Source organism: Gloeophyllum trabeum (genome assembly GCF_000344685.1).
Source record: "Gloeophyllum trabeum ATCC 11539 unplaced genomic scaffold GLOTRscaffold_00003, whole genome shotgun sequence".
NCBI lineage: Eukaryota > Fungi > Basidiomycota > Agaricomycetes > Gloeophyllales > Gloeophyllaceae > Gloeophyllum > Gloeophyllum trabeum.
The window spans coordinates 1024338-1046306 of NW_006920412.1; the positions used below are offsets into that span (position 1 = coordinate 1024338).

General features: G+C 53.5%; 7 protein-coding genes across 7 annotated transcripts; 4 read left to right on the top strand and 3 right to left on the bottom strand.

The window, feature by feature from the left end:
* Nucleotides 1-582: 582 nt before the first annotated feature.
* On the bottom strand, nucleotides 583-4612 carry GLOTRDRAFT_136812 (uncharacterized protein; the record flags this gene model as incomplete). Its single annotated transcript, XM_007865114.1, has 11 exons — nucleotides 583-1035; nucleotides 1095-1779; nucleotides 1843-1962; nucleotides 2019-2245; nucleotides 2303-2427; nucleotides 2491-2640; nucleotides 2702-2796; nucleotides 2852-3387; nucleotides 3450-3658; nucleotides 3791-4379; nucleotides 4456-4612. 11 exons carry the CDS (start codon nucleotides 4610-4612, stop codon nucleotides 848-850), a joined length of 3081 nt encoding a protein of 1026 aa, XP_007863305.1. The 3' UTR covers nucleotides 583-847.
* Nucleotides 4613-8337: 3725 nt separating this feature from the next.
* Nucleotides 8338-9478, top strand: GLOTRDRAFT_37014 (Metallo-dependent phosphatase; the record flags this gene model as incomplete). The annotated part of the gene is made up of 6 exons (XM_007864756.1): nucleotides 8338-8603; nucleotides 8658-8742; nucleotides 8787-8927; nucleotides 8980-9037; nucleotides 9092-9125; nucleotides 9181-9478. 6 exons carry the CDS (start codon nucleotides 8338-8340, stop codon nucleotides 9476-9478), a joined length of 882 nt encoding a protein of 293 aa, XP_007862947.1.
* An 18-nt stretch (nucleotides 9479-9496) lies between these two features.
* Nucleotides 9497-12344, bottom strand: GLOTRDRAFT_71981 (uncharacterized protein). Its single transcript, XM_007865115.1, has 7 exons — nucleotides 12245-12344; nucleotides 10787-12168; nucleotides 10509-10633; nucleotides 10392-10458; nucleotides 10239-10340; nucleotides 10005-10181; nucleotides 9497-9944 (listed from the first exon to the last, which is right to left on the bottom strand). The coding sequence occupies exons 2-7, from the start codon at nucleotides 12074-12076 to the stop codon at nucleotides 9714-9716; spliced, it is 1992 nt and encodes a 663-aa protein (XP_007863306.1). The 5' UTR covers nucleotides 12077-12168; nucleotides 12245-12344; the 3' UTR covers nucleotides 9497-9713.
* A 1578-nt stretch (nucleotides 12345-13922) lies between these two features.
* On the top strand, nucleotides 13923-14350 carry GLOTRDRAFT_109991 (uncharacterized protein). Its single transcript, XM_007865116.1, has one exon. It carries the CDS (start codon nucleotides 14020-14022, stop codon nucleotides 14293-14295), a length of 276 nt encoding a protein of 91 aa, XP_007863307.1. The 5' UTR covers nucleotides 13923-14019; the 3' UTR covers nucleotides 14296-14350.
* A 2067-nt stretch (nucleotides 14351-16417) lies between these two features.
* GLOTRDRAFT_114557 (tetrahydroxynaphthalene reductase) lies at nucleotides 16418-17399 on the top strand (the record flags this gene model as incomplete). Its single annotated transcript, XM_007865117.1, has 4 exons — nucleotides 16418-16721; nucleotides 16782-17018; nucleotides 17081-17308; nucleotides 17362-17399. The coding sequence occupies 4 exons, from the start codon at nucleotides 16418-16420 to the stop codon at nucleotides 17397-17399; spliced, it is 807 nt and encodes a 268-aa protein (XP_007863308.1).
* Nucleotides 17400-17425: 26 nt separating this feature from the next.
* On the bottom strand, nucleotides 17426-19115 carry GLOTRDRAFT_71987 (alpha/beta-hydrolase). Its single transcript, XM_007865118.1, has 4 exons — nucleotides 18628-19115; nucleotides 18289-18579; nucleotides 17760-18233; nucleotides 17426-17697 (listed from the first exon to the last, which is right to left on the bottom strand). The coding sequence occupies exons 1-4, from the start codon at nucleotides 19039-19041 to the stop codon at nucleotides 17623-17625; spliced, it is 1254 nt and encodes a 417-aa protein (XP_007863309.1). The 5' UTR covers nucleotides 19042-19115; the 3' UTR covers nucleotides 17426-17622.
* A 141-nt stretch (nucleotides 19116-19256) lies between these two features.
* On the top strand, nucleotides 19257-21618 carry GLOTRDRAFT_136816 (uncharacterized protein). Its single transcript, XM_007865119.1, has 3 exons — nucleotides 19257-20591; nucleotides 20676-21268; nucleotides 21325-21618. Exons 1-3 carry the CDS (start codon nucleotides 19446-19448, stop codon nucleotides 21446-21448), a joined length of 1863 nt encoding a protein of 620 aa, XP_007863310.1. The 5' UTR covers nucleotides 19257-19445; the 3' UTR covers nucleotides 21449-21618.
* Nucleotides 21619-21969: the final 351 nt, after the last annotated feature.

Here is a 21969-nt window from a genome sequence, read left to right on the forward strand (position 1 = left end):
CGGGATATCAGTATCGGCAGGTGGACTGTGCAGCGCGAGGTGTAAACGGTTGTGAAGCATTAAAGGATACGGTTAGTACTAATGTGCACTAAACGGTACCGATAAGTCTTTCCGTCCGTCGCTCCCCGAAATATGTGGGCTGGGGATTCGCATCCTCTCGGAGTAGTGGTCCCGTGCCTCTTCCTCTTCTCCCTTTTACTACAGCGATATTGATTATCGAACAGTCACTACTAACTGTAAAATTCAGTGCCGCGCTACGTACATAATATTGATAGATGTATTCAACCTTCAGAGACTGTTTCGGGATTGGCCGAAAGCTGTCAACGCTGAGGATCGAACCTAAGGCAGCCTCGAAGTTGTGAGGCGACTTCTGAATTTGACCTGGCCCAGATGGTCAACCGTACCCATCACAATTCTTCCGCTTCGCACACTCGAAGCGGTATCGGTTAGTCCGCAGAAGGTGATATCAGAAGACTAGTGCAATGGCGAGCAATCTCGATGCGATTGCTCGGTACAAGTACCGAAGGTTGCGATAAGATACCTGACTGATACCTGCCACTGAAAGGCTCTGCCACAAAAACTGCGTCAAGGTCATCGTATACTCTGTCTATGGCTCGATAGAAGTAAAATACACTTTTGGTTCTCGCAGCTTCCATCATTACCTACGGGTCGTTATACCAAGCAGCGTGAAGTCCGAGGAAGTACGTGCGATAGGTGAAACAGGAAAGGACGTGGATGAATACAAGAAAAGGGACGGGTGAAACGCAGCGGAATATACGCAGGGAAAGGCCGCCCAACAGTCTCACAAAGTCTACACAAGTAAACAACGAACTGGCACCGCGAAATGTTAGCTCCCGCTGCCCGGGGGACGGTAACCCATTTGGTCTCTTTGCTGGGATCGCCCGTCGGGCTGTCCCGGCATAGACCCCGTAATTCCATTACTGGTGGAGGCTTGCTGATCTTGCGCCAGCGGTTGCTGGAACCCCGGCAACCCAACTTGAGGCGCGAGACGTGCAAAGAACGTGTCCCATTGGCCTAGGTGAATGGGAGACTCGGGTTACTGAAACCCCGAGATATACAAACGGCGAACTCACCCCAATCGAACATCCCACCAGGCAGACCGTCCAGAAACCCGTCTTCGGCGACCGCATACTGCTGCAATTGATTGTTTGAAGCTTCCGGCATAGGCATGTCCAACACATTCATTACCTGCACGTTGTTGTTCGCCGTCGCCATTAAATCGTTCATGGCCGGGTTCAGGTTCGTGAAGCTCGCTCCAGGGCCAGTCAGCGGCACCATGTTGACCAGGGACGAGCCCGCTGCCTGGCTGCCCTGGCTGCCAGCAGCCGCTCGGTTCGTATCGGCATTAGCGTTGTTAGCACCGCCTGAGGAACCCGGCGCGGACCAGAAAGAGGTCACGCCGCCAGCAACGTCAGATGAAGGATCACCGAGCGGAGAGGGAGGTGTGCGAGCAGCTGGTTCGGCGGTGCCCCTTACGTGCGACACGCCCAGTGCCGACATCACGGACAATTCCTCACCTTCCGATTCGTCATCCGAGAGTATAACTTGCCCTGGCGGCACCTCAGAGTAGTCCCCCTCTCTCGCCTTCCCATGCGCGATGTAGACGCCCCCGCCGGGACGGGATGGGTCCTTCTTGTAATCCAGACCTTCCTGCAGGTTCTTGCCCTTAACGCCGCCGGTCGGATTGAGAGCGGGGGCTTCGAGAGATTGAGCAGGGCCCTGAGTGGCTTCATACAAAAGAGAAATGATCTCCGCCGTCTGTTCAATAGAGAAGTATCAGCAACCGGCCTATATTAGGTCTTCGGAAACGCGTCAACAGGCCTTTCGTCTAGCCGACATATGGTCGGGTGAAAGAGACTTCTCCCATCGGCGGACGCAGTCTCGAAGTTTACGGAGCTTGTTCACGGCTTCGTGGTCTTTTCGACGTGCCCATGTATGGTACTGTATTGCAGCATCCATAAGTAAAACATCGCCTACGAGCGGACAGTATAGCTTACCTGAACAAGAGCACATGAGGTAGTTGCATAGGCAACCAGTAACCAGACGTCGTATTGCCGCTCGTGTGCATCCAGCCAGTCGATGGCCTCGCCAGTCAGCTGCACGAGATTGCTCCACTGCTCAACGGTGAGCGAGAATTTTAAGTGCGAGGGGCAGCTGTACGATATCCGCATGAATACACGCCAGAATATCATACAGACACAGGAGTATAACAGGTGCAGGATGCCTAGCAGTAGACGGCATGGTGAGCGCCGCACCAACATATTGCGGCGCCCGAACTTACCTCCATTAGTGGGCGTCTCGGGCCCTCGGAATTGTAAGCTTTCAGGAAGATTTTTCTTCCAAGCCTCAATATCCGCGAGTAGTGCATATAGTATCTCGTCCGTGGCGAGGGTCAAGCCGGAAGGACTGCATCCAAGGCGGATCAGCGGTTAGACCGGAAACCGCAGAAAGCGTGCGTTACATGCGCACCTGTAGATAGTCTTAAGCACACGTCCCAGAATAATACTTAATCGAACCATCTCATCCATGTAGAGATCGTTGGGATCGCCCGACGACGGGAGACGAGCATCGCAATCTTGAACGTCTATCATGAAGGGGTGGCCATACGCGAGACTTGTCCTACAATCAGGCATATTAGGACGGGCTGGAGATCTGGCGGTAGCATGACTCCATAACTTACCATCGGTCGCTGACAACACATACACCCCACAGGCGCCGCCGCATCTCTATGTTGGCCTTGACAGATTCTGCCCTGTGTAGCCCGAGATCCTGGGCCTAATGACACGACATCTGAGCTGGTAGCAACAACTTTACAAACAAAATTACGTACCATCCGTATTGCTGCTCCTAATCGAATCCAAAGCGCAGACAGTGCGTTCGGTACAAATTGCGAATGGCAATCGCCCGTCATAGAGAGGATAAGCAAACTCTGCACATTGACTACAGACGCTGTGCTCAAGACATCATCGGCTTTGATCACACTGTTGACGGCGTGTCTCAGTGTGTCAAAGACGGTTTGCGGCACGTCACGCTTCGCGGCCGCGACGGCGCACATTGAATACAGCAATATTGGCGGCGGCGAGGGACTTGACAGAAGTTCTGATTGGGTGACGACGGGCAGTAAGGGGCAAACCTCAGCAAAGTATGCATTGACGAGTTTCTGGATGACTTCGCGCTCTATCCGGGGATCTATGGGCTTGGGTAGAGCGGTTGCTGGCTCACTGCGGTCGGGCTCTGCGATCTGTATAAGCCCGTCCCCGCCGCGGCTCACTTCCCATGAGTGGTGATATCGTAGATCGTAAGATTCGTACACGCGCGGGGGGATGGAATGCTGCGAATGCAGTAGGTACGCTGGGGACGTTGGGCCTAGTAGGAACAACAACATATTTCAACCACGCCTTGGATCCTTCATATATAATATGGCGTACCGAAATAATGAGTAGAGGGTGCAGGAGACGCGGTACCCGTACGCAAGGACTCTGTCTTCTCTCTTTCTGCACCACTCGCTGCATTGTCCTGCTCCATTCTCCGCTTCTTGAAGCGAGTCTCGGTGATGGGCTTGAAGGCCGTGCACTCATAACCGTACTGTCTGCAGTGCTGGCATACTGGCGGATCAGTGTCAGGGATGATGTCGCATCTGCCCCCTCATGTTAGCCATCGACAGGTACGAAAATTTTGACCCGGTGATTGGATGTGGTGACCAAAGAATATGAAGCTGGCGGGCGCGTGCCACAATGTGGAATGACAGCGAAATGATATAGGAACGTACCTGATCTTACGCGTTCGACAGCTGTCGCAAGCGCGTTGGGTTTTCGTGCGCTTTTTCACGTCGACGACGCCGGTAGTGCCCGGGCTAGCATGATGACCTGACGCACGACCAGAGGCCACCTCTTCGTCAGACGCCCTCTCACCAACACCGTGCCCCCTAGCATCATCGGTTGATTTTCGTTTACGCTTACCTGAAGTCGAAGTGGGAGAAGGGGCCGGTGAAGAGGCACCCTGAGTCTTCAGCGCCTCCTGCGAGGGCTGTCTCGGATAGACCATCATGTGAGGCGCAGCGAACTGAGGATAGCCATAGCCATGGGTGGGATAGGGATTTTGTTGGAGCGGGTACGGGTACGGGTGAGGCGGTACATTGTTTGGCATACCAGGTCCAACCTGCGGACTAGAGCGGTTCATTGCCGGGTTAGCCGACGAGTTGTACGACGGATTGGACGCCGGGGGCTGAGGGTAGGGCGAGCCATTCATGGAATACGGCGGGTTCATCATAGGATAGGCGGGATAAGGATGAACAGGTCTATGATTGGGAGCCAAGGGCTGATGAGGTTGGTTGTTGTTCCCATGCGATACAGCGGCGGCTAAAGACGAGGCAAGAAGGGATGTGTGGTAGATTAGAAATGACTGAGACTGCGACGGAAGAACAACACAACTGACGGGTAGTGTCGCGCTCGCCCGGAGCAGGCTCGGGAACGGACTGTGGCTGAGAACCCCTCTGCCGTTTAGCTTTCCTGTTGTTTCTGGCTGCAGGCGGCGGCGTCGGCAGCGGCTTGTCAGACGGGGAGGCGTTCTCCGCGGGAGGGTTACTTTCCATATTATCCGTGCCGGCTTATTATAGACGGGCTACAATCTCCCCTCCCGTCTTACCTAGCCAGCTTCTGCCTTATGTAAGGAGTCCGCTGCCTCGCTCGTCGGTGGATTCTCTCGCTTGCTTCTCCTCTACGGTCTCCGCCGGTTCGTATCTGCAGTTCCTGTCCGTGTATACACCTCGAGCGTCGCAACAGGGAGGAAAGGCAGGACAACAACAAGGGATTGACCCGAGTTGATGCCGGGGCTGCCGCCTGTCCGCAGGAGCCAATATCGGATCTCCGCCCCAAATTTGTAACTCCGCGTTCGAAGCATCCGCGGACCGAATGTCCGGAGTCTTACGTTGTTCAATAATGAAGGGTGGCCTGAAAGGAGCTCAAAGCACAACCTGAGCCTGACACCGACCTGATGTCGTCCCGGAACTCGCTTTGCATGCTCTTCGATAGCCACAGTCGACGCAAGCAAGCTACCCTCTGTTAGGGGTACCAGACTCCTGCGGTAGAAATGCTAAATAAACACCCACGCGAGCTGCGACAACAAGCTGCGAACCTGTTACAGGGTTCTAATTCCGAGTCATCAAGATCGTCAGGGGTCTACAAGTGTACCTTGGCTTGCGTCATAACCAGCCTCACCCTTGTTTATGTACGCATTTATACAGGTTCTGCGACCTTCATCCTAAGGCGTATGTCTGATTGAGGATCCATGGACCACGCTTACACGTATTATTAAATCTCTCGTGATCCATTCTTCTAGTTATAGCCAAGGAATACACACCCTTGCGTTCCAACTGCCAACATGAGGCTGAGTAGAATGCATCATCAACCCCGTACGCAGTGTTCTATCTACCGTCTGATCTGATATGATTTGCGTATATAGGTCCCTTATATATCGGGCGATTGACTCACCTGAGCTTCATCCGCGACTGTAAGGTCCGAGAACGTCGGTAGACTGCATTCCTCTCGTTGAACGGTCTGCGATGCGAGTTGTCAAACAACAAAACTCCGGGCACCTCCCAGTCGGTCATAACTGCGAGCGGTTGGTCGTGGGATAGTGATGGCATGCGGGATTCTTGACACCGCTTCCGATTCGTCCACGATCAGGCACCTGCTCATGAGCTTGATTACGTCCCGCGTCGAGGACCCCTTCGTGAGTCCGTCTCCGTGCTATTGCTCCACTGCTGTCTATCTTCAAGCCTCATCGGGGCGAATGTCCCTCGCCAGGACAATTCTCCTTGGCCTATGTTCTCGTTACTGTGGGAATGGAACTGTCGAAACAGAGTTCAGCGTCGGGTTTTACCCATGCCTTTCAAGTTCAGTAGCACATGAGGACGGTCTTGGGACTGTAATAAATCCCCAACGGCATGTGGAGGAGTCCTAATGCCATCAATGTTGACCGACTGAATTCCGAATGGTGAACATTGCGCACCAGAAAATAGCCGTGATCATATGGCACTGTATCACACCTAAATATAATCTATTGAAGGACGGAACCAACCAACTATGACCCAGCAAAAGGCGCGCTCTCGGAACCGAGCACAACCTCCATGGATATATTTGAAGGCCCCCACACCTCCGTGTGGGCGGTGGTATATCAATCGGGCGGTACCAAACGGCGTCAATGTACCAGCACACCATCCTAAAGCCCCGTTTATCGATGCGTAGCCATTCCGTTACTGGACTTGATGATCTAGGGCGGGACTATTCCGCGCCAGACAAAAATGTAAGACAACCGGAGCGGCCTGGGAGAGAACTCACCGTGATGCAATACATGGACAGGACATCCCAGCATCCGATGGACGGAGCATGGCGTTGGCTCCAGATGTGTGGTATCTAGATCTCGCTCTCCCATACATACGGCGACTCTAATTCACTTCTCCATGGGTGGAACCAGCTACGGGTTCACGGGCGCACGGCACTAGTGTGTCAGAGGCACCTACAAGAAATCCCGAGAGTGAAGCAGCAAAGGTAAGAAGGAAACGCGATCCTCCACGTTCTAGGAATATAGACATGCCCATGGACCACGGTTTCGTGTCGAAAGATGCTATCGCCGATAACATGCGCAAGGGCCGCTTCGGGGATAGAAGTTCCCTTCGAGCGGTCCAGCAACCATGCACGGGAGTCGGGGTAGAAGCAGTGAAGACCTCAGAAGGACTCAGGTTCGGGCACTTCCTGACGCAAAAGAGCCCGAGCAACCTCAGTTTTTGGTTCCACGCCGTCTGCTGGCCATGCTAGAGCAGGGGGCGGAAGTCCTGGGGGAGTTCGTCAAGTCACACTATCAGCAGTGCTCACGTCGCTATTCCTGAACACCTACTGTACCTGCAATGTTAATGAAGAGTGAGACAAGGCCGAGACATACCCGAGCCATATTCCAGAACGATGCAGAAATAGTATGCATCCATTCTGTTGCTCCACCCCTCGCAACCGAGCTTTACGGGCAGTACTTGACGCCAACAAATTGGCGGATCTGTGGCGGCTCCTCATGGGACATGGTAAAGTAGGTATACAGACTTGGCAAGTCACACAAATTCAGTCAGCACGTCAGGCTCCGGATCGACCTTGCTATAGACGTTAGGTAGGTATATGGGCACACACCATTAGCACTGCAGGAGCCGATGGCTAACGACATCGTGTCTTCTTCGGTGAACCGTCTCCGTCAACAACGTACAGGAAGCCCGCGCACTCCGCCACGAATCCCGCACCCTACGACACAGTCCTACTCGCAGACTATCATTGTGACGATATACGCATTGCGAGAAGGGCACGTACTTTGGACAATCACTCGATATATCCGGTCCATGACTTTGCGTGAGGCAATATATTTCAGCGAGACCACATTCCGAGCATCAGAATGCCAGACCTAAAATTCAAAGAAGGGGTAAACCTCGGGCGAGTATCTCTCAGGAACGGTGCCGACCAACGGGCGTCCCTAAATCAGCCGTGGAGTTGCTGTGCAACCCAGGAACCCGAGAGCATGGAGGATGACATTTGATTGCTTACATTCACAACCATACTACCCTTCTTGGTGAGCGTCACTTCAAGGAACGGATAGCACGCCCTCGTTCGCCCACCTAGACGTTCGCCGATGGTCAACTCTGATACCTTTGTAAGCGGGGTGTCAGCAAATTGCAAGGTGCTTCTGACTCACAACATTTGACGTACCGATCCTATTCCTTATGTCCATCAGACGTTAATCAACGTATCGGTTTTCTCGTCATTCATGAATTCTTCACTCCTCGTCCGCGTGCTCACCGATGCCGTCACAGAATTGATTGTACCATACTTGATAAACACCGCGGAGGCAGGGTTGACTTACAGTTACTTGAGAAGCACCCTGTAATGGTCATCTCTGCAACTTCAATGAGCATAAGGAAGTTAATGCAGGATGACGTTGCGTATCCCGCTCAGACTCGGATGTATGCTTGCTTGCTCTGGGATTATTGCTGAAATATCTGAGTCCAAACATGGTAAAAGATTTAGCCGGGCCTGCCAAGTAGTTCCAAATCCGACGTGCTTAGAATGCGCGCACTCCTGAATCGAAAGGCCACAATAGAGAATGAAATGGTTAGAACTAATAAAAGGTAACGGTGGAACGAAAGCACGTCTCTCGTGGGCGGTGTAAAGTCGCGTGACGTAACGCGTTTAATGATCGGGCAGAGGCGCGTGCCAGTGGACCGACGTGGTCGGCTCGGGCCGAATACCCTTGAACAAGCCCGTGTGCCGCTTGCATACCATCATGGCGAACGAGCAAAGGGACTTGATTGATAAACTGGAATCACCCTCAGCAGTCGTGCACATAGAATATGATATGGCAAATCCACCACCGCACCGTGGACCGTCATGGACGCGCTTCGTCTGTATCAGCGACACCCACGCGCATGTCTTCCCGGTGCCGGATGGCGACGTGCTCCTGCACAGCGGCGACATAACCAACACGGGAAAGCTGGGCGATTTCCAAACATCGATGGGATGGCTGTATGAATTGCCCCATCCCACAAAGATGTTCGTCCCACTGTGTTTCTTCCGAAGGATGTAGCGCTGAAAACATCGGCATAGAATCATCGCAGGGAACCATGACCTCACTCTACACAGAGGCTGGTACGAGCAGAACTACGACAGATGGCACCGGAAGAAGATGGAGGTGAGAGTTATTCGTGGTCCTGGGTTTCGTCTGCCTTTATAAAGTCCCCGCAGAAAGTCGAGCCGATTTATGAGTTGCTCAAGGGAGAGAAGGCTAAGAAAGCCCGACTTGTGTATCTTGAAGACGAGGAATATACCTTCCAAGCGAAAGAAGGCGGCCGGACCTGGTCGGTCTACGGCTCTCCTGTGAATATAAGGCGTCCACTTTGGTGTCCGAATGCTCATACTATACCATCAGTGGTCACCGTGGTTCTATGACTGGGCGTTCAACTACAATCGAGGTCCAGAGGCTGAAAGTGCGTCACTGGACTACGATGCGTGATATTTATTTCCTTACGCTTCACCCGCAGAGCTTATCTCGAAATTCCCAAAGACAGACATCCTGTAAGGTCTCTTACATCTTCCTCTGTTATCCTGACTCATGTGTACTCCGTACCAGCCTCACCCACGGACCACCACATGGCATCCTGGACCAGACACTATCTGAGGACCACGTAGGCTGTGAGGCTCTCGCCGCCCGCCTCCCCCACCTCCAGCCGCGCCTCCACCTGTTCGGACACATCCACGAGGCGCACGGCGCCGAACTACGTGCATGGAATGAGAACGCCAGCACCGTCTTCGTCAACGCAGCAAACTGGCCTATGGGTCCTCGCTGCGAGCCGGCGCGTAAAATGGGCCAGCGGCCCAGTTTCGGTGGCCCAGGATTCAGACCCATCATTGTGGATCTCCTCGACTAGTTGCATATTGGATTCGGTACGGTGTACGATGGCATTACCGCTGTACGAGGAACAGGAGGAAATATGGATGTACTGTATACAGATGAAGATACCCCGAGAGCAATGTAAACCCATGCAGCAAGAATAGACGTGCAATAAATCTTACAAGAAATACCTGACAGTCTGTTCGTGTCGATGACGTAAACCAGACAAATCGCTAACCTTTTCTAAAACTGCGCGCTCAATCACATCCGCGTTATTGCTTATCCTCGACAGCGCCCATGCCAGGATTGATCCTCCTCTTATCCTCCGTGGCCACCGCATGTCCATCGAGCCAGGAGTACCCTGCGGGTCTACAGAGCACCGCAAGCAGATTCCTCCTCCAGTTTCCGTGTGAGAAGGGATTGTACGGGGCAGGCCCGGGTGCGAGCGACTTGAGCGCTTGATTCCGAATTTGCTCGATAGTGGTGACGTTGAGCAATAGCAGCTGATCCACCAGAGTTAGTTGGAACGAAGAGCATTAGATGCTTCGTCAAATGATACGCACGCGCATGTGATAAGCTAAGAGAGCCGTCACAGGCCATATCACGATTATAGTCATGGCGAAGACCACGGCGCTGCCAGCTCCCATGTTTAGCGCCTGCCGGAAGTCAACATGGCGGTCGACAGTCAAGAAATACAGGTGCAAGGCGGCTGTGATTATAATCAATATAGATGTAGTGACCTGGGCAAATGTGGCTCGAGTCAGTAATGGCTTCTCTACCTGGTCTGTTCCACTCACAGCAGACATCAGGAAGACGAAAAAGAATGTGTAGTTTCTGCGGCCGACGCAGTTGTTGACCCACTGGCAGTGGTGGTCGCACCCGTCGACGCAATTATCACACTGGGAACGAGATCAGCCTCCAGCTGAACAAAACACACATGGATTGATTACCATTTTACAATGACTCGACCGGGGTGGTCGGTATATCTTACACGTCGGGCAATACTTGACCCGAACACTGTATACAGAGTTGAGCGACCTAGCGGATTATGTTCGAACATAACTTACTAAGCGGTCCTTACCCGGAGGTCTCGGGGTAGAGGCGCTTTTACTCCGCCGTCTGGAGGAGGTGTCGCGGGATATGGTGGATCAGGATCGAGATTTCGTGGCAAAATGCCTGGATCGCGGAAAGCCTGCGTTGAGAATCGATGATCAGTTTACCGATGTGTAGGTTTGGTCGCTGGTTCTCGTCTCTCCACAACTGCACTGCATCCCGACAACTCTTGTCTGACCGCAACGGGGGAGAGACGACTGGCAGGACCGAATGGAACGTACAAGACACTCACAGTTGCCAGCATACACGATATTGTCAGCAAACACATGTAGGCGCCTACGATCGCAACCGCCGGACTCTTATGTCTCCACCACCATACACACGTCGTGCCAAACCACACTCCCGTGATACTAAGCACAACGCACGAACTGCCCACAAACGCCCAGGGACTATCGCCACCTGTCAAAAACCTCCCACTAAAGAAGAACCTGTTCCGCGATGGGTGCAACTGATAATTCCGCACGGGCTTGCCTGTGTTTTCATCGATCATAGGAACAGCGGAGAGAGGGGGGTTGGTGTCGGGCGGCGGGTGGGGGTTGAACTCGTACATGGAGTGCGGGCGAGGCGTAGACCGCGTCGCCGGAGATACCGACTTTCGGTGATACCGGGAATGTGGTGACGATGTTACGCGGTCCTCGTCGTCAATTTCCATGCCCCCAAATTGCAGTCCTCCGTCGGAGCCGGGGGAGAGGGGGCTGCTTATTGAAGGAGACCTCCGGATGTGGTCGAAACTCAGCCCTTGCCTCAGTAACTTCTCCATCCTGTCCATGCTATCTCTGACTCTTCCGCGGCTCGTGGTGCTTGACGGACCACCCTGACTGCGTTCAGATGCACCTCTCGAGGATCCCTGCCCTCGGCCGTTCGACATTCCGGGCAGGGTGAGGTTCGCCGACCTCTTAGCAGAGCCGCCTATAGGCAGCAGAGGTTCGCGGCTTGATTTTGATCGCCTTAGCGATTCAAACTCCCGTTGCGTTTCCTCTGCAGTATAGGACGGGTTTGCAGCGGCGCTGCCGAGGGAAGCCTGGGATTTATTATCATGTCGTTCTTCCAGAGTTGCCAACGGGAAATGGTCGGGCATCTCGTGAGAGGAATCATTCGACAATGCAGACGAGGGGCGGGGAAAGGGTGGTGGTGGCTGGTAGTAGTTAGGGCGGGAGGGTCGGAAGAACGACGCAGGGGGGAGAATCCCAGTGGCATGTGTAGAGCTACTACTAGGTGTCACGTTCGAAGCCTGAGGCTTGGATGCATTTTGTGTGTTAATGACAGGAATCTGGCCAGCATAGGTCATGGAGTGTCGCGAGCGAGGCTGAGAGGTGGACGAGACGACAGAGTCGGTCCTGGCGTGTGCGGGAAGGTGAGCGGATCCACTTCTTGGGCGGTTGGCACCGTAAGGAAGTCGACTTGTGGGAGAACTGAGCGTAGCGGGAGAGTGCGCGGTCGGACTGGGGGCCGAGGTATCTCTGGGAGAAGGTGATCGAGCAAACGAGGGAATCGAGGGCGATAACGAGCGTGGGGCAGCCATACTCGACTTGTGAACAATTTACAAGGAAATGGCGTCCGAAATCTGATGCGACCCGCCGAGAACAAGACCCGGATACGCAAAAAGGTATGCAACTGACAGAAACAAGGGTATAACTTTAGTTCAGTATAGCCATAGCGGATGCGTACCAATATAGTGACAGCGGCGTACCTGGTGCTTCACCCGGTTTGTCCGTTCTTCCCTCGGTCGCAGGCTCTCCGTGGCAGGCAAGATAGATTGACGGGGTCAGCGACGACGTACACAACGGTCCCCGGCCTGCTTCAGCCTTCGAGGTTGCGTGCAACGACGTGCGAAGGACTCGCTTACCGCCTTTCCACGTGCGGCTGCTCGTCTAAATTTAGCTCAAAGCACTTCATCGGCCACAATGCCACAGTTCCAAGCTCATCATGATCATCTGCCAAAATCCTACCGAGTTGCTTCGAAAAAATTCGACGCATCGATCTGATGTCTCTTGTGATTAAATCAGGAGCAACAGAATAATCTCCAGTCCGAAGTTCAGTTTACGCGCTCGGAGATGAAGCGTTATGTCAACACGGATTCAGACCACGCGAGACGGCGATTCAAGTAGTTGTGTGCTGGCTCCATTGTATAGTTCGTGACTTTCGTTTGTGTTGGATCCTCATCGACAACATTGCTGCCTGCTGCTCAGTGAGCCCAAGCGAAGCTCACCGCCGAATGTTGGCGAGGCTTGACGAGGTTCCAGCATCCGTTCTGTTTTCATACATCAACACGCACATATGGCAGAAATATCCAGAGCAAGACGACAAAGTTTGTACCTGTTTCCAGCGGCAGCCGTAGGCGTACCCACTTACGACCTCGTGTAGGAACGGGAGCCGACCACCTCCCCGCGGAGTTAATTGACATGATAGTCGCCTTACTATGCCACGACACAGAGTCTCTGAAGACCTGCTGCCGTCTGTCTCGTCAATGGCTCTCCCTCGCGAGACCGAGGCTTTTCCGTCGGGCACGCATAAGGTGTGAGGGCGATTTCGAACGAATCCTGGAGCTCACGAAGTCGTTCCCGGCTGTCGCGTCTGAGTACCTGCAAGTTCTGGATGTGATGCCGCGTGGACAGATCGAGAGCGGTTACTTCCCGGATATGCCGCCAATGCCCATGGTCAAAGAAATGTTTTGGCGTCTCCGGCTCAGGAATGTTACGGATGATCTACGCACGTTTGTTCGGTGCTTTCCCTCTGTTGAAGATATCACCGTGTGCGGTACATTCTACTGCAATGACACTCTTCGCCGTTTTCTGTCGTTGTTCCACAGCCTCAAGGTCATACGGTTGGAAAGACTGAATTCTGAAAGGCGATTCAGGCTACCGGCAGATGTTGCCTTCGACTTCTCCCGTTTGGAAAAACTGGTAGTAGGGAAGAAGAAGAGTATGGTTTATGATTGGCTCGTGACTTGGATGCTAACACGCACGTCCACGCCTAATATACGCATCCTGAACTTGGAATGTGACGGTCTGAAAGATGCGTACAAGACTGAGTTTCTCAAGTGGTTATCTCCCTCGTTGGAGGAACTCACGCTTGGTTTGACTGATGCCAACGACGTAGCTGATAGTAAGTGGTTTTCTTTTTTCTTTTCGCCTCAATGCCCTTTCATCATGCTTTGGACAAGCCCCGCCAGTAATGTCGTCGCTCTACGACTTTCCCTGGAGGCCGGATATCCCGCGGTTACAAAGCTTGCGCAAGATGACGTTCGAATATATCAACAAGACGGATAACGACTATAAGGATGGTTTCCCAACATTCGACTGGGTTGCTGGCCTTATCGAGAATACACAGGCTGGCAAGATGGACCGAGTATCCACGGTCCAGTACTCATTTTATACTGATTGGAACGAAGAAGCCTTGGATGAACTCTCCTACACCTTCGACTGGAATAGGGCGGTGAATATCGCGAAGAATGCTTTCCCTAGAATGCAGACACTGGTCGTCCGGGTCCGGACGGGGTTCTACGTCCACACTGAAGACAGTGACAAAATGGAAGAGCTCCTGCGAACTACCCTCGCTGAATTTTGTGACGATGGACTACGTCTGTTGTTTGAGTGGTGTGCGTATCCTGCATCAATCGCGCTCCGAACGGGTCTTGACTACTTGCTTCCAGATGATATCAGAATGCCCCAGGGATATATTCCGATAGTCCCGCCTGAGATGACTCTGGAGAGGGAATGGCATTGTTCCGACTTGTTTTGATGGCAACGGCGACCAGTTCAGTAGTCCATGGAAAGCATCTCTGGATACATATGAGCATGGACGCTAGGAAGAACATACAATTAGAGTACCTCAAACTACCTCAAATCGCCATTGCTTGATTCCTGCTTGGTGCACGAGGTGCATCATCCGATTCATCTGTGTTCGTCTTGGAACGCGTGACGTCACGCGACACAGAAGCGCACCTCCGAGTCCTGTTCGCCATCGCGTCTTTCCGTCAGCGTTCGTGTCTCGACAGACCTTACAGCCTTCGAACCACGTCGGGTCTGTTCAAGCTTGCAAACCCCCAAACCCTTTGAAACTGAGATCCCTGAGCTCCATACGTATTCGTTGAGAATGGTGAAGACGAGGAGGCAAAGTGAGCGCTCCTCAGCACCTGGGATGCGTGCATACTGATGCCCACGTGCAGGGACGGGGGCTGACCACCTCCCGGTTGAAATCATCGACATCATTGTGGGCTATCTTCGGGAAGACAGGCCGTCCTTACAGACCTGCTGCCGTCTATCGAAGCGTTGGCTCGCCCTGGCACGCCCGCATTTGTTCAGCAAGTTTACGATCAGGTACAAGGACGACCTAGGGCGGCTGAAGAATCTCACAAAGTCTTGTCCCGCCGTGGCTTCGGAGTATCTCAAAGTTTTGGATGTGATTCCACAGGAAGATATCAAGAGCGGATTCTTCCCGAAGCTGCCACTCATGCCCATGGTCACCGAGATATTCTGGAGCGTGAGTCTTACTCGTGTCACCCAAGATCTGCGCAAGTTCATCGAATGCTTGCCATATGTCGAGAACATAACCGTATGCGGCCGATTCGCATCGGCCAGGGTCCTGGCCAAGTTCTTGTCTACGTTCCACAACCTCAAGGTCGTACGCTTGTCAGAGTTATATAGCAGAACCACCCACGAGCCTTCTCAAGTCGACGTCTTCGATTCAAGTCGACTAGAGCAATTGTCCCTGGGCTTTTACCAGGGCATGTGGTATGACTGGGTGGTGGATTGGATGCTGCCGCAGTCCGTCACCCCGAACGTCCATATTTTGAACGTGGAATGCGACAGCGTTACCAGAGGCTGGTTACAGGTGCTTCTGGAGACACTAACCCACTGCTTGGAAGAGTTAACTCTTGCTCCGCCGGGTGTTATGGAGTCCATAGATTGTGAGTGCATAGATAGTGCTTGTGATTGCTGCTAACGGCTGTGCAGTTCCTGACTTCCCAGACACCGGATACCCACCACTGTTGAGTATACCGTTATTGCCCAAGTTGCGAAAATTGGGCTTCGAATACATAAGCGAATCGAAGCGGGAAGATGGGACGTTTCCGTCATTTCGATGGGTCGCAGGCCTCATCGAGGCGATGCCCAAGATGGAACAGGTTTCTGTCCTGCAGTATTCCTTTTATGTGACTTGGAACGAGGAGTCCCTCGCTGCTCTGTTTGAAAATTTCCAGTGGCAGCACGCGGTGGCGGTTGCACAGAAGACCTTTCAAAATATGCAAGAGCTCGTGGTTCACGTCACCACGGAGTTATGCCTCAATAGTCAGCAAAAGGCTCAGAGAGAGGAGCAGTTGCGCACGAAACTATCTGAATACCTTGACAGCGGGTTAAGGTTGTCCTTGGACTGGGGTACGTGCCAACACAGATTTGGGGGCTTGAAATAGAGCTGCAGGGTTGCTGCTAGATGACGGTAGCTTGCGGCATAACGACTTGGGAGGGCTCAAAGCTAAGCTGGCCGAACTACGCGGCATTTTGAATCCGCAGGACGACTCCGAAGACGACTCTGACGAAGACTATTTCTGAGAATTGCGGCGTCTGATGTCGCTCTTGCCAATTGTGGTTGAAAAAGGTTCCTCGATCGAGAAGTCAAATCTAGCGTTGTATGGCCGCGGTATGTCAGAAATGCATTTGTAACTGTATCTTTACTCTCTGCTGTGAGTAGTAATGCTTTTAATATAAAGGGTTCTCATGTCGACCGCATGACCATATATTACCGATGCTGCCGGCGAAAACTCAGCAAGGTAGTGTCAGTCGCGAACTCTGAGAATTTCCATTTCTCCGTAAATACGGATCGATCTGACGGAAATCCATTCAGTGTCACGCGCTACAGTGCAATCATGTCTTCCGGTCCAGCCCAAGCTAAACCCAAGAATCTGCAAGGCAAAGTCGCCCTCGTCACTGGCAGCAGCCGGGGCTTGGGCAGGGAGATTGCGCTCGAGTTAGCATCGAGAGGTGCATCGGTCGTGATCAACTACGCCAAGAGCGCCGGACCCGCCCAGGATGTGGTCAGGCAAGCAGAGTCCTTCGGCGTGAAGGCTGTAGCAGTGCAGGCGGACGTCTCCAGCCCTCGAGATATCGAGAATCTGTTCGACAAAGCAGTCGAAGCCATGGGGAAGATAGACATCGTGATGTCCAACTCTGGCAAGTATTCTATACCTCGGAGTACATATGTCATGCAAGACACTCACGACGTCGTCTCAGGTATCGAGGCTTTCTACAAAGTCGAGGACGTGACTCCGGCAGACTTCGACCGCGTGTTTAACATCAACACCCGCGGTCAATTCTTCGTCGCCCAACAGGCGTGGAAGCATGTCACAGAGGGCGGGAGACTGATTCTAATGTCGAGCATTTCAGCCCAAGCAAAGGGCGTACGCAACCACGCTCTGTACGCAGGCAGTAAAGCCGCTGTAGAGGCATTCGCGCGCTGCCTTGCACTCGGTACGCCCTTGGTACGCTCGTACTTCGTCACTTGTTCCTGAGCATAGTCGGAATATTCCAAGACTTCGGCCCGAAGCGCATCACAGTGAACGCCCTCGCCCCAGGCGGGGTCAAGTCCGATATGTACCGCGAGTCCGCACCGAAGTACATTCCCGGCGCGGAGAACTGGTCAGAGGAGCAGGTCGACGCTGCTCTAGCCAAGCTGACTCCCTTGAACCGGGTCGCTGTTCCGGCAGATATAGCGAAAGTCGTCGCGTTCCTGGCGAGTGACGACGGAGGGTGGGTGAACGGTACGTACCGCTCTGTGGCACATAATAGAGGAGGCGCTGACGGCGATATGAAGGTCAAACCCTCACGCTGTCCGGAGGGGCAGCTATGTGATAGTCCTCGCTACTCGTCAGCCTGAGTCTGCTAATGGGGCTGAGAGCCGCGACGTATAAGAGCAAAGTCGGGAGACATTAGCACTGTATTGTCAGCTGAAATTTAAATGTCATTTGCACCAAGCACTTGCTATGATTCTACATGCAGATCAGACCAAGAAAACGGATACTTGTACATACACTGATAATGATACAATGCCAAATGGATGCCCAATGAGATGAAATTATTTGCATCTTGATCCAGGGAGAGAAGTATCGCCCAGCCGGTCAAAATCGCCGAATTCCCACTTGTAGCAGTCCTGTACACGGGACAGCAGCACCGTTCCATAAGCACTAACATGACTGAGTAGAGACGACTTACAATACATCCTTCTTCCTTCTCTCTGGCTGGGACCTCGCCATTCTCCGCCCAATCTACTCCCTCTATTTCTAGCATACGTACGACCTCCCGAATGGGATGCGATCTAATATCCACCCCCCAACCCAATTTATTCACACTGTCGAATACGACGCTACCGCCTAGATGACACCTGGTCTCCAGCGCGTACCCCGCCTGCGCGCAGGGAGACAATGGCCCTGTGCATGCGCCTTGCGGGATAGGATCGGCGGTGTGGTAGACGTGGGTTACTGGAGCGTGCCAGGGAACGACAGAATCAGCGGTTGGGAGCGGGAGGTGCAGGCGGTTCGCGGCGAGACGCTCGCCGGGGGATTCAAAGGCTACTGCAGGGAACCCGAAGGTGATACCAAGGAGGGAGGCGAGGGCTCCGCCGAGAGAATGACCAACCAGCCAGATGTCGGAGTCAGGGTACATCGAAGTAAGGTTGTTGATAAGATTCTGGCGGGTTCGCTGAGTCAAGATCAACCCGGATGGGAACTTAAACAGGTCTTACGATGCCAACGGAATAGAAGAGACTGTCTTGTGCGACCGCTTCGCTGAGGCAGCTTTCGTCACACCTCCAGCCACACCTGTAGCATCCGCAGACTGTACTGAAGACCCAGCTGATGTCCACTCTGGCACAACAGCAAGAGAACAGAAGGTTGTCATTGAATTTATCGAGCTTGGACGTAGGACCGTTGATAGTTGTCCCCTTGATGGAGAGGATAGCGATAGACTCGTCCGACGAGAGGAAGACGTGCCCGCGAAACCCCGGTGAATCGGGATCCCAGCCAATTGGGAATGACTGTGACATTAGCCCCGGCTGCAGCAATGAGTAAGACAGAACACGTACGTTATTCCATTCGGGGTCGATGTCATACCAGTTCTTCCACCCGGGCATGGAATAAGCATTCCCTGTCATCCGAGCGAGCTGCGCAAGGGTGTGCCGGTCCGTTATATCTGGTCCAAGCACCTTCCTCTCGTCCCACAGCACCTTCTCGTCTTGAGCATCTCTTAAGGACCGAAGACGGGCACTCTCAAACGCTGCTTGTGAGCGCGGCCGGTAGACACTGGTCGGATGAGCACTGATGGTATAGGTCGGCCGTACATGCAAGTCTGGCGAGTAAACTCTCAGTTGGAGTTCATCCACTTCTCCATCCACCGCTACCCCGTATTCGCGATGTAAACCGAATATAACCTGAGAGGCAGCCTGAGCCGAGATAGATGTGAGGGCAGCCAAGATCAATGAAACGGATCCTAGCCTCATGTTCGTCGCAGCGCGTTCATACCAGCGTTGAAGACCGCCAACCGCAGATACTGAAGGCGGCAGCAGAGTTTAGAGAGATACCAATAGCTAGCAGCCCAGGAACAAGAGATTGCGGGGACGAAGTACCCGACGCACGTGTGCCCAATAAGGCTATTGCTGCCGATAAGCAGCTTTCCCACGCCCCAGGCCAAGCTCGGGAGTCGGGACACACGCTGCCATCCCCAACGGCTTGTTCTCCGTCGTCGCGCTCGCCCCTCGCTGCTGTCTTCCGCGACGTGCTGGCGATATTAAACTCTGGCGGAACCACTTGGTTTATTCTCAGACTTACGCCGCATTCACGCTAACTTACGAGTATCTATTCTGCTAACGACTATTGACGACCGATTTACGAACGTTAATGAACTATGTATCCCACCCACCGACTCGACACGCCGCCGCCCTCGTCTCAATTCCGTCGGCCTTGGTCTCCAGATCCCTATGATCCTTTACCGTCGCTTACTAGGAATCACCAGCCGCAGCGGAGACTAGACAATGAATCTTACAATACCCTTACCACCCAGTATGAACGTCATCAGCAACGTAGAGAGCCCTCGGACGTCTCTGTCGAAGCGCTCGATCTTGCGGATTATGCAGCAGCGCTCCGACAGCAGCGTCAGTACGTCGCGGACGTGACTCCGTCAAGCCCGTATGAGTATGGTTACCCACCTTTTCGACCTCACGAAGAATACCCTCCCTCCCCACCACCCCTTCGACCGCTCGCCAGCCGAGACTCTTTATCCCCACCTTCCTTGGTTTCTGCTCCTACCGGGAGCACGTCTACTCAATCATATTCATACTCGAGCCACTCCCACTCTCGATCACCCCTCAGGAGACCCTTTTCCCTCCCCCCGCCATCCCGAGCGCACCTATCCTTTGAGCCTGACTATTCACAGCGAATGCCCGGAATATATGAGCATCGCGACCCCTTTGCCTCTCCGCCTCCTTTACCGCCAGATGAGATCGACATCTCCAACTTCCCTGCCTGGTCTCGGAATTGGTATGGTGACAGCACCAAATCCAAGTCGAACTCCAAACCTCGCAATATTGGGACGATCAATTCAGAGTCTTCCTTTCCTCAGGTATACCCCTCACTCTCCTCTACCCAACACGACACGTCCCTCTCCCCATTCGATCCCTCATTCCCTACCCACAAGTATCACTCCTCCCCATACGGTTATTCCGATCCCAAATCTTCTGTTGCCGGGCATTCCAATCCCTTCTCCGACTCATCACGCACCTTACTTCCCTGGTCGAACGATCCTCCTGACTATGGTCCTCCCGTGGATGATGAGATGAAGGAAGAGCGCATGCGCATGCTGGAACGTGAGTTTGGTGGCAAGGGTACGGGCAAGGGAGGGTATGGTGATGATGAGGCGGAGGAGCGAGTCGTTGGAAGCGTGGACGAGAAGGGCAACCTGATCACGCAAGGTCCTAAGAAGAGGATCGCAACTCGGTGGATACAGATCCTGTTTGCGTTCGGAGCGGGCATCGCGTCTATATATGGTGCTGTTGTGCGTATTTCTCTTTGCCCTGTTCTTTGCTCGTCCCACGCTAGATCTGTGCACCGCGCTAATGATCCTTTCGCTGTCCTGTAGATTATCAAACCGAAGACACCCGCCCCGCCGCAAGGCAAAGCCCCTGCCTACTTGCTCTACGTCCTGTCCTGTCTCACACTTCTCGCCCTCCTGTTCCTATTCGTATTCTATCCTTGCTGTTGTGCCGGGCGGCGGAAAGGTAAATCATCTGGCCAACCATATGGCCCGATGGGCGCCATGGTGCTGCCCGTGCAGCAGCTACCTGGGGGGAAGAAAAACAAGGGAGGCAACGGGAAGAAGAAGGGCGGCAAGAAAGGCCAGCCACCAGGGATGGGCGACGTCCAGGTCAACCTCATCGTCGACCCGAGCATGTTCATGCCCGGAGGGATGGGGCGCGACGCCGAAGACACGGAACCCCGCTCAGATGACGACGGGGAGGGATCGGTGTACGGATCGCAAGGGAACAGGGCGGCTCGGAAACCGAGGCGGCGGGGTGTGTTCGAGGGGCTCGCGCTGGAGGAGCGGTGGAAGGCGGCGCGGAAGTGGGCACGGAAGGTGATGTTCTTCGATGTTGGGATGCTGGTAGCTTGGGGAGCGGAGTTTGGGTTCGTGATGTGGGGAAAGAGGTGCCCTAGCGGGGGATTCGATGGGTGGTGAGTGTATCCGTGATCCAGACTGATATCACGACGTTGAGGTGTATTGCTTTCAGGTGCGACTCGTACAACGTCGCGACGGCTTGTGCCTTCCTACTCGCGCTGGCATTCTGCCTGAGCCTGTTCTTTGACGTGAAGGACCTACATAACAGTAGACAGAGCCCTCGAACACGGACATGATAGTGTTGCTGCGCTGTTTATTCTCCTGTTTGTTCCCACCAGGAACTGGGACCTTGGGTTTATTACTTTATATGTTCACGTCTATTGCCGTTGCTGCTTTGCACTTTGTATTCCTACCAATAATGATGCTGAAGGGCGGGTAGTCGATTCCTAACTCAGCCTGGACTAACTCTGTCTGATCCCTGTGGCCAGTTGGCTCATTCGGGAATCACGCGTCGCGCGTCAGTGGCATCCTCAGCTGCAGACGACCCCTGAAAATCTACGATCATGCTTCAAACTTCCGAGGTGGTCGCCACAGATCCGTCGCAGTACGGTGTGTATCTCCGTGCAGGTATGACGTGCAGGCTTGGCGATTGACCGGCATGCCTGCAAGCTATGTACGTTCCGTCCTTCCAAGTGCTCCTAACGAGGGCGGATAATATTTTCCTGCTATTTTGTAGTCACGCTGACCGGCGTTCGCAGACGCGCAATTCTTTTCGGCGGGCGTTTACTTCGTCCATGACCGAAGGCTCAACGCTCCG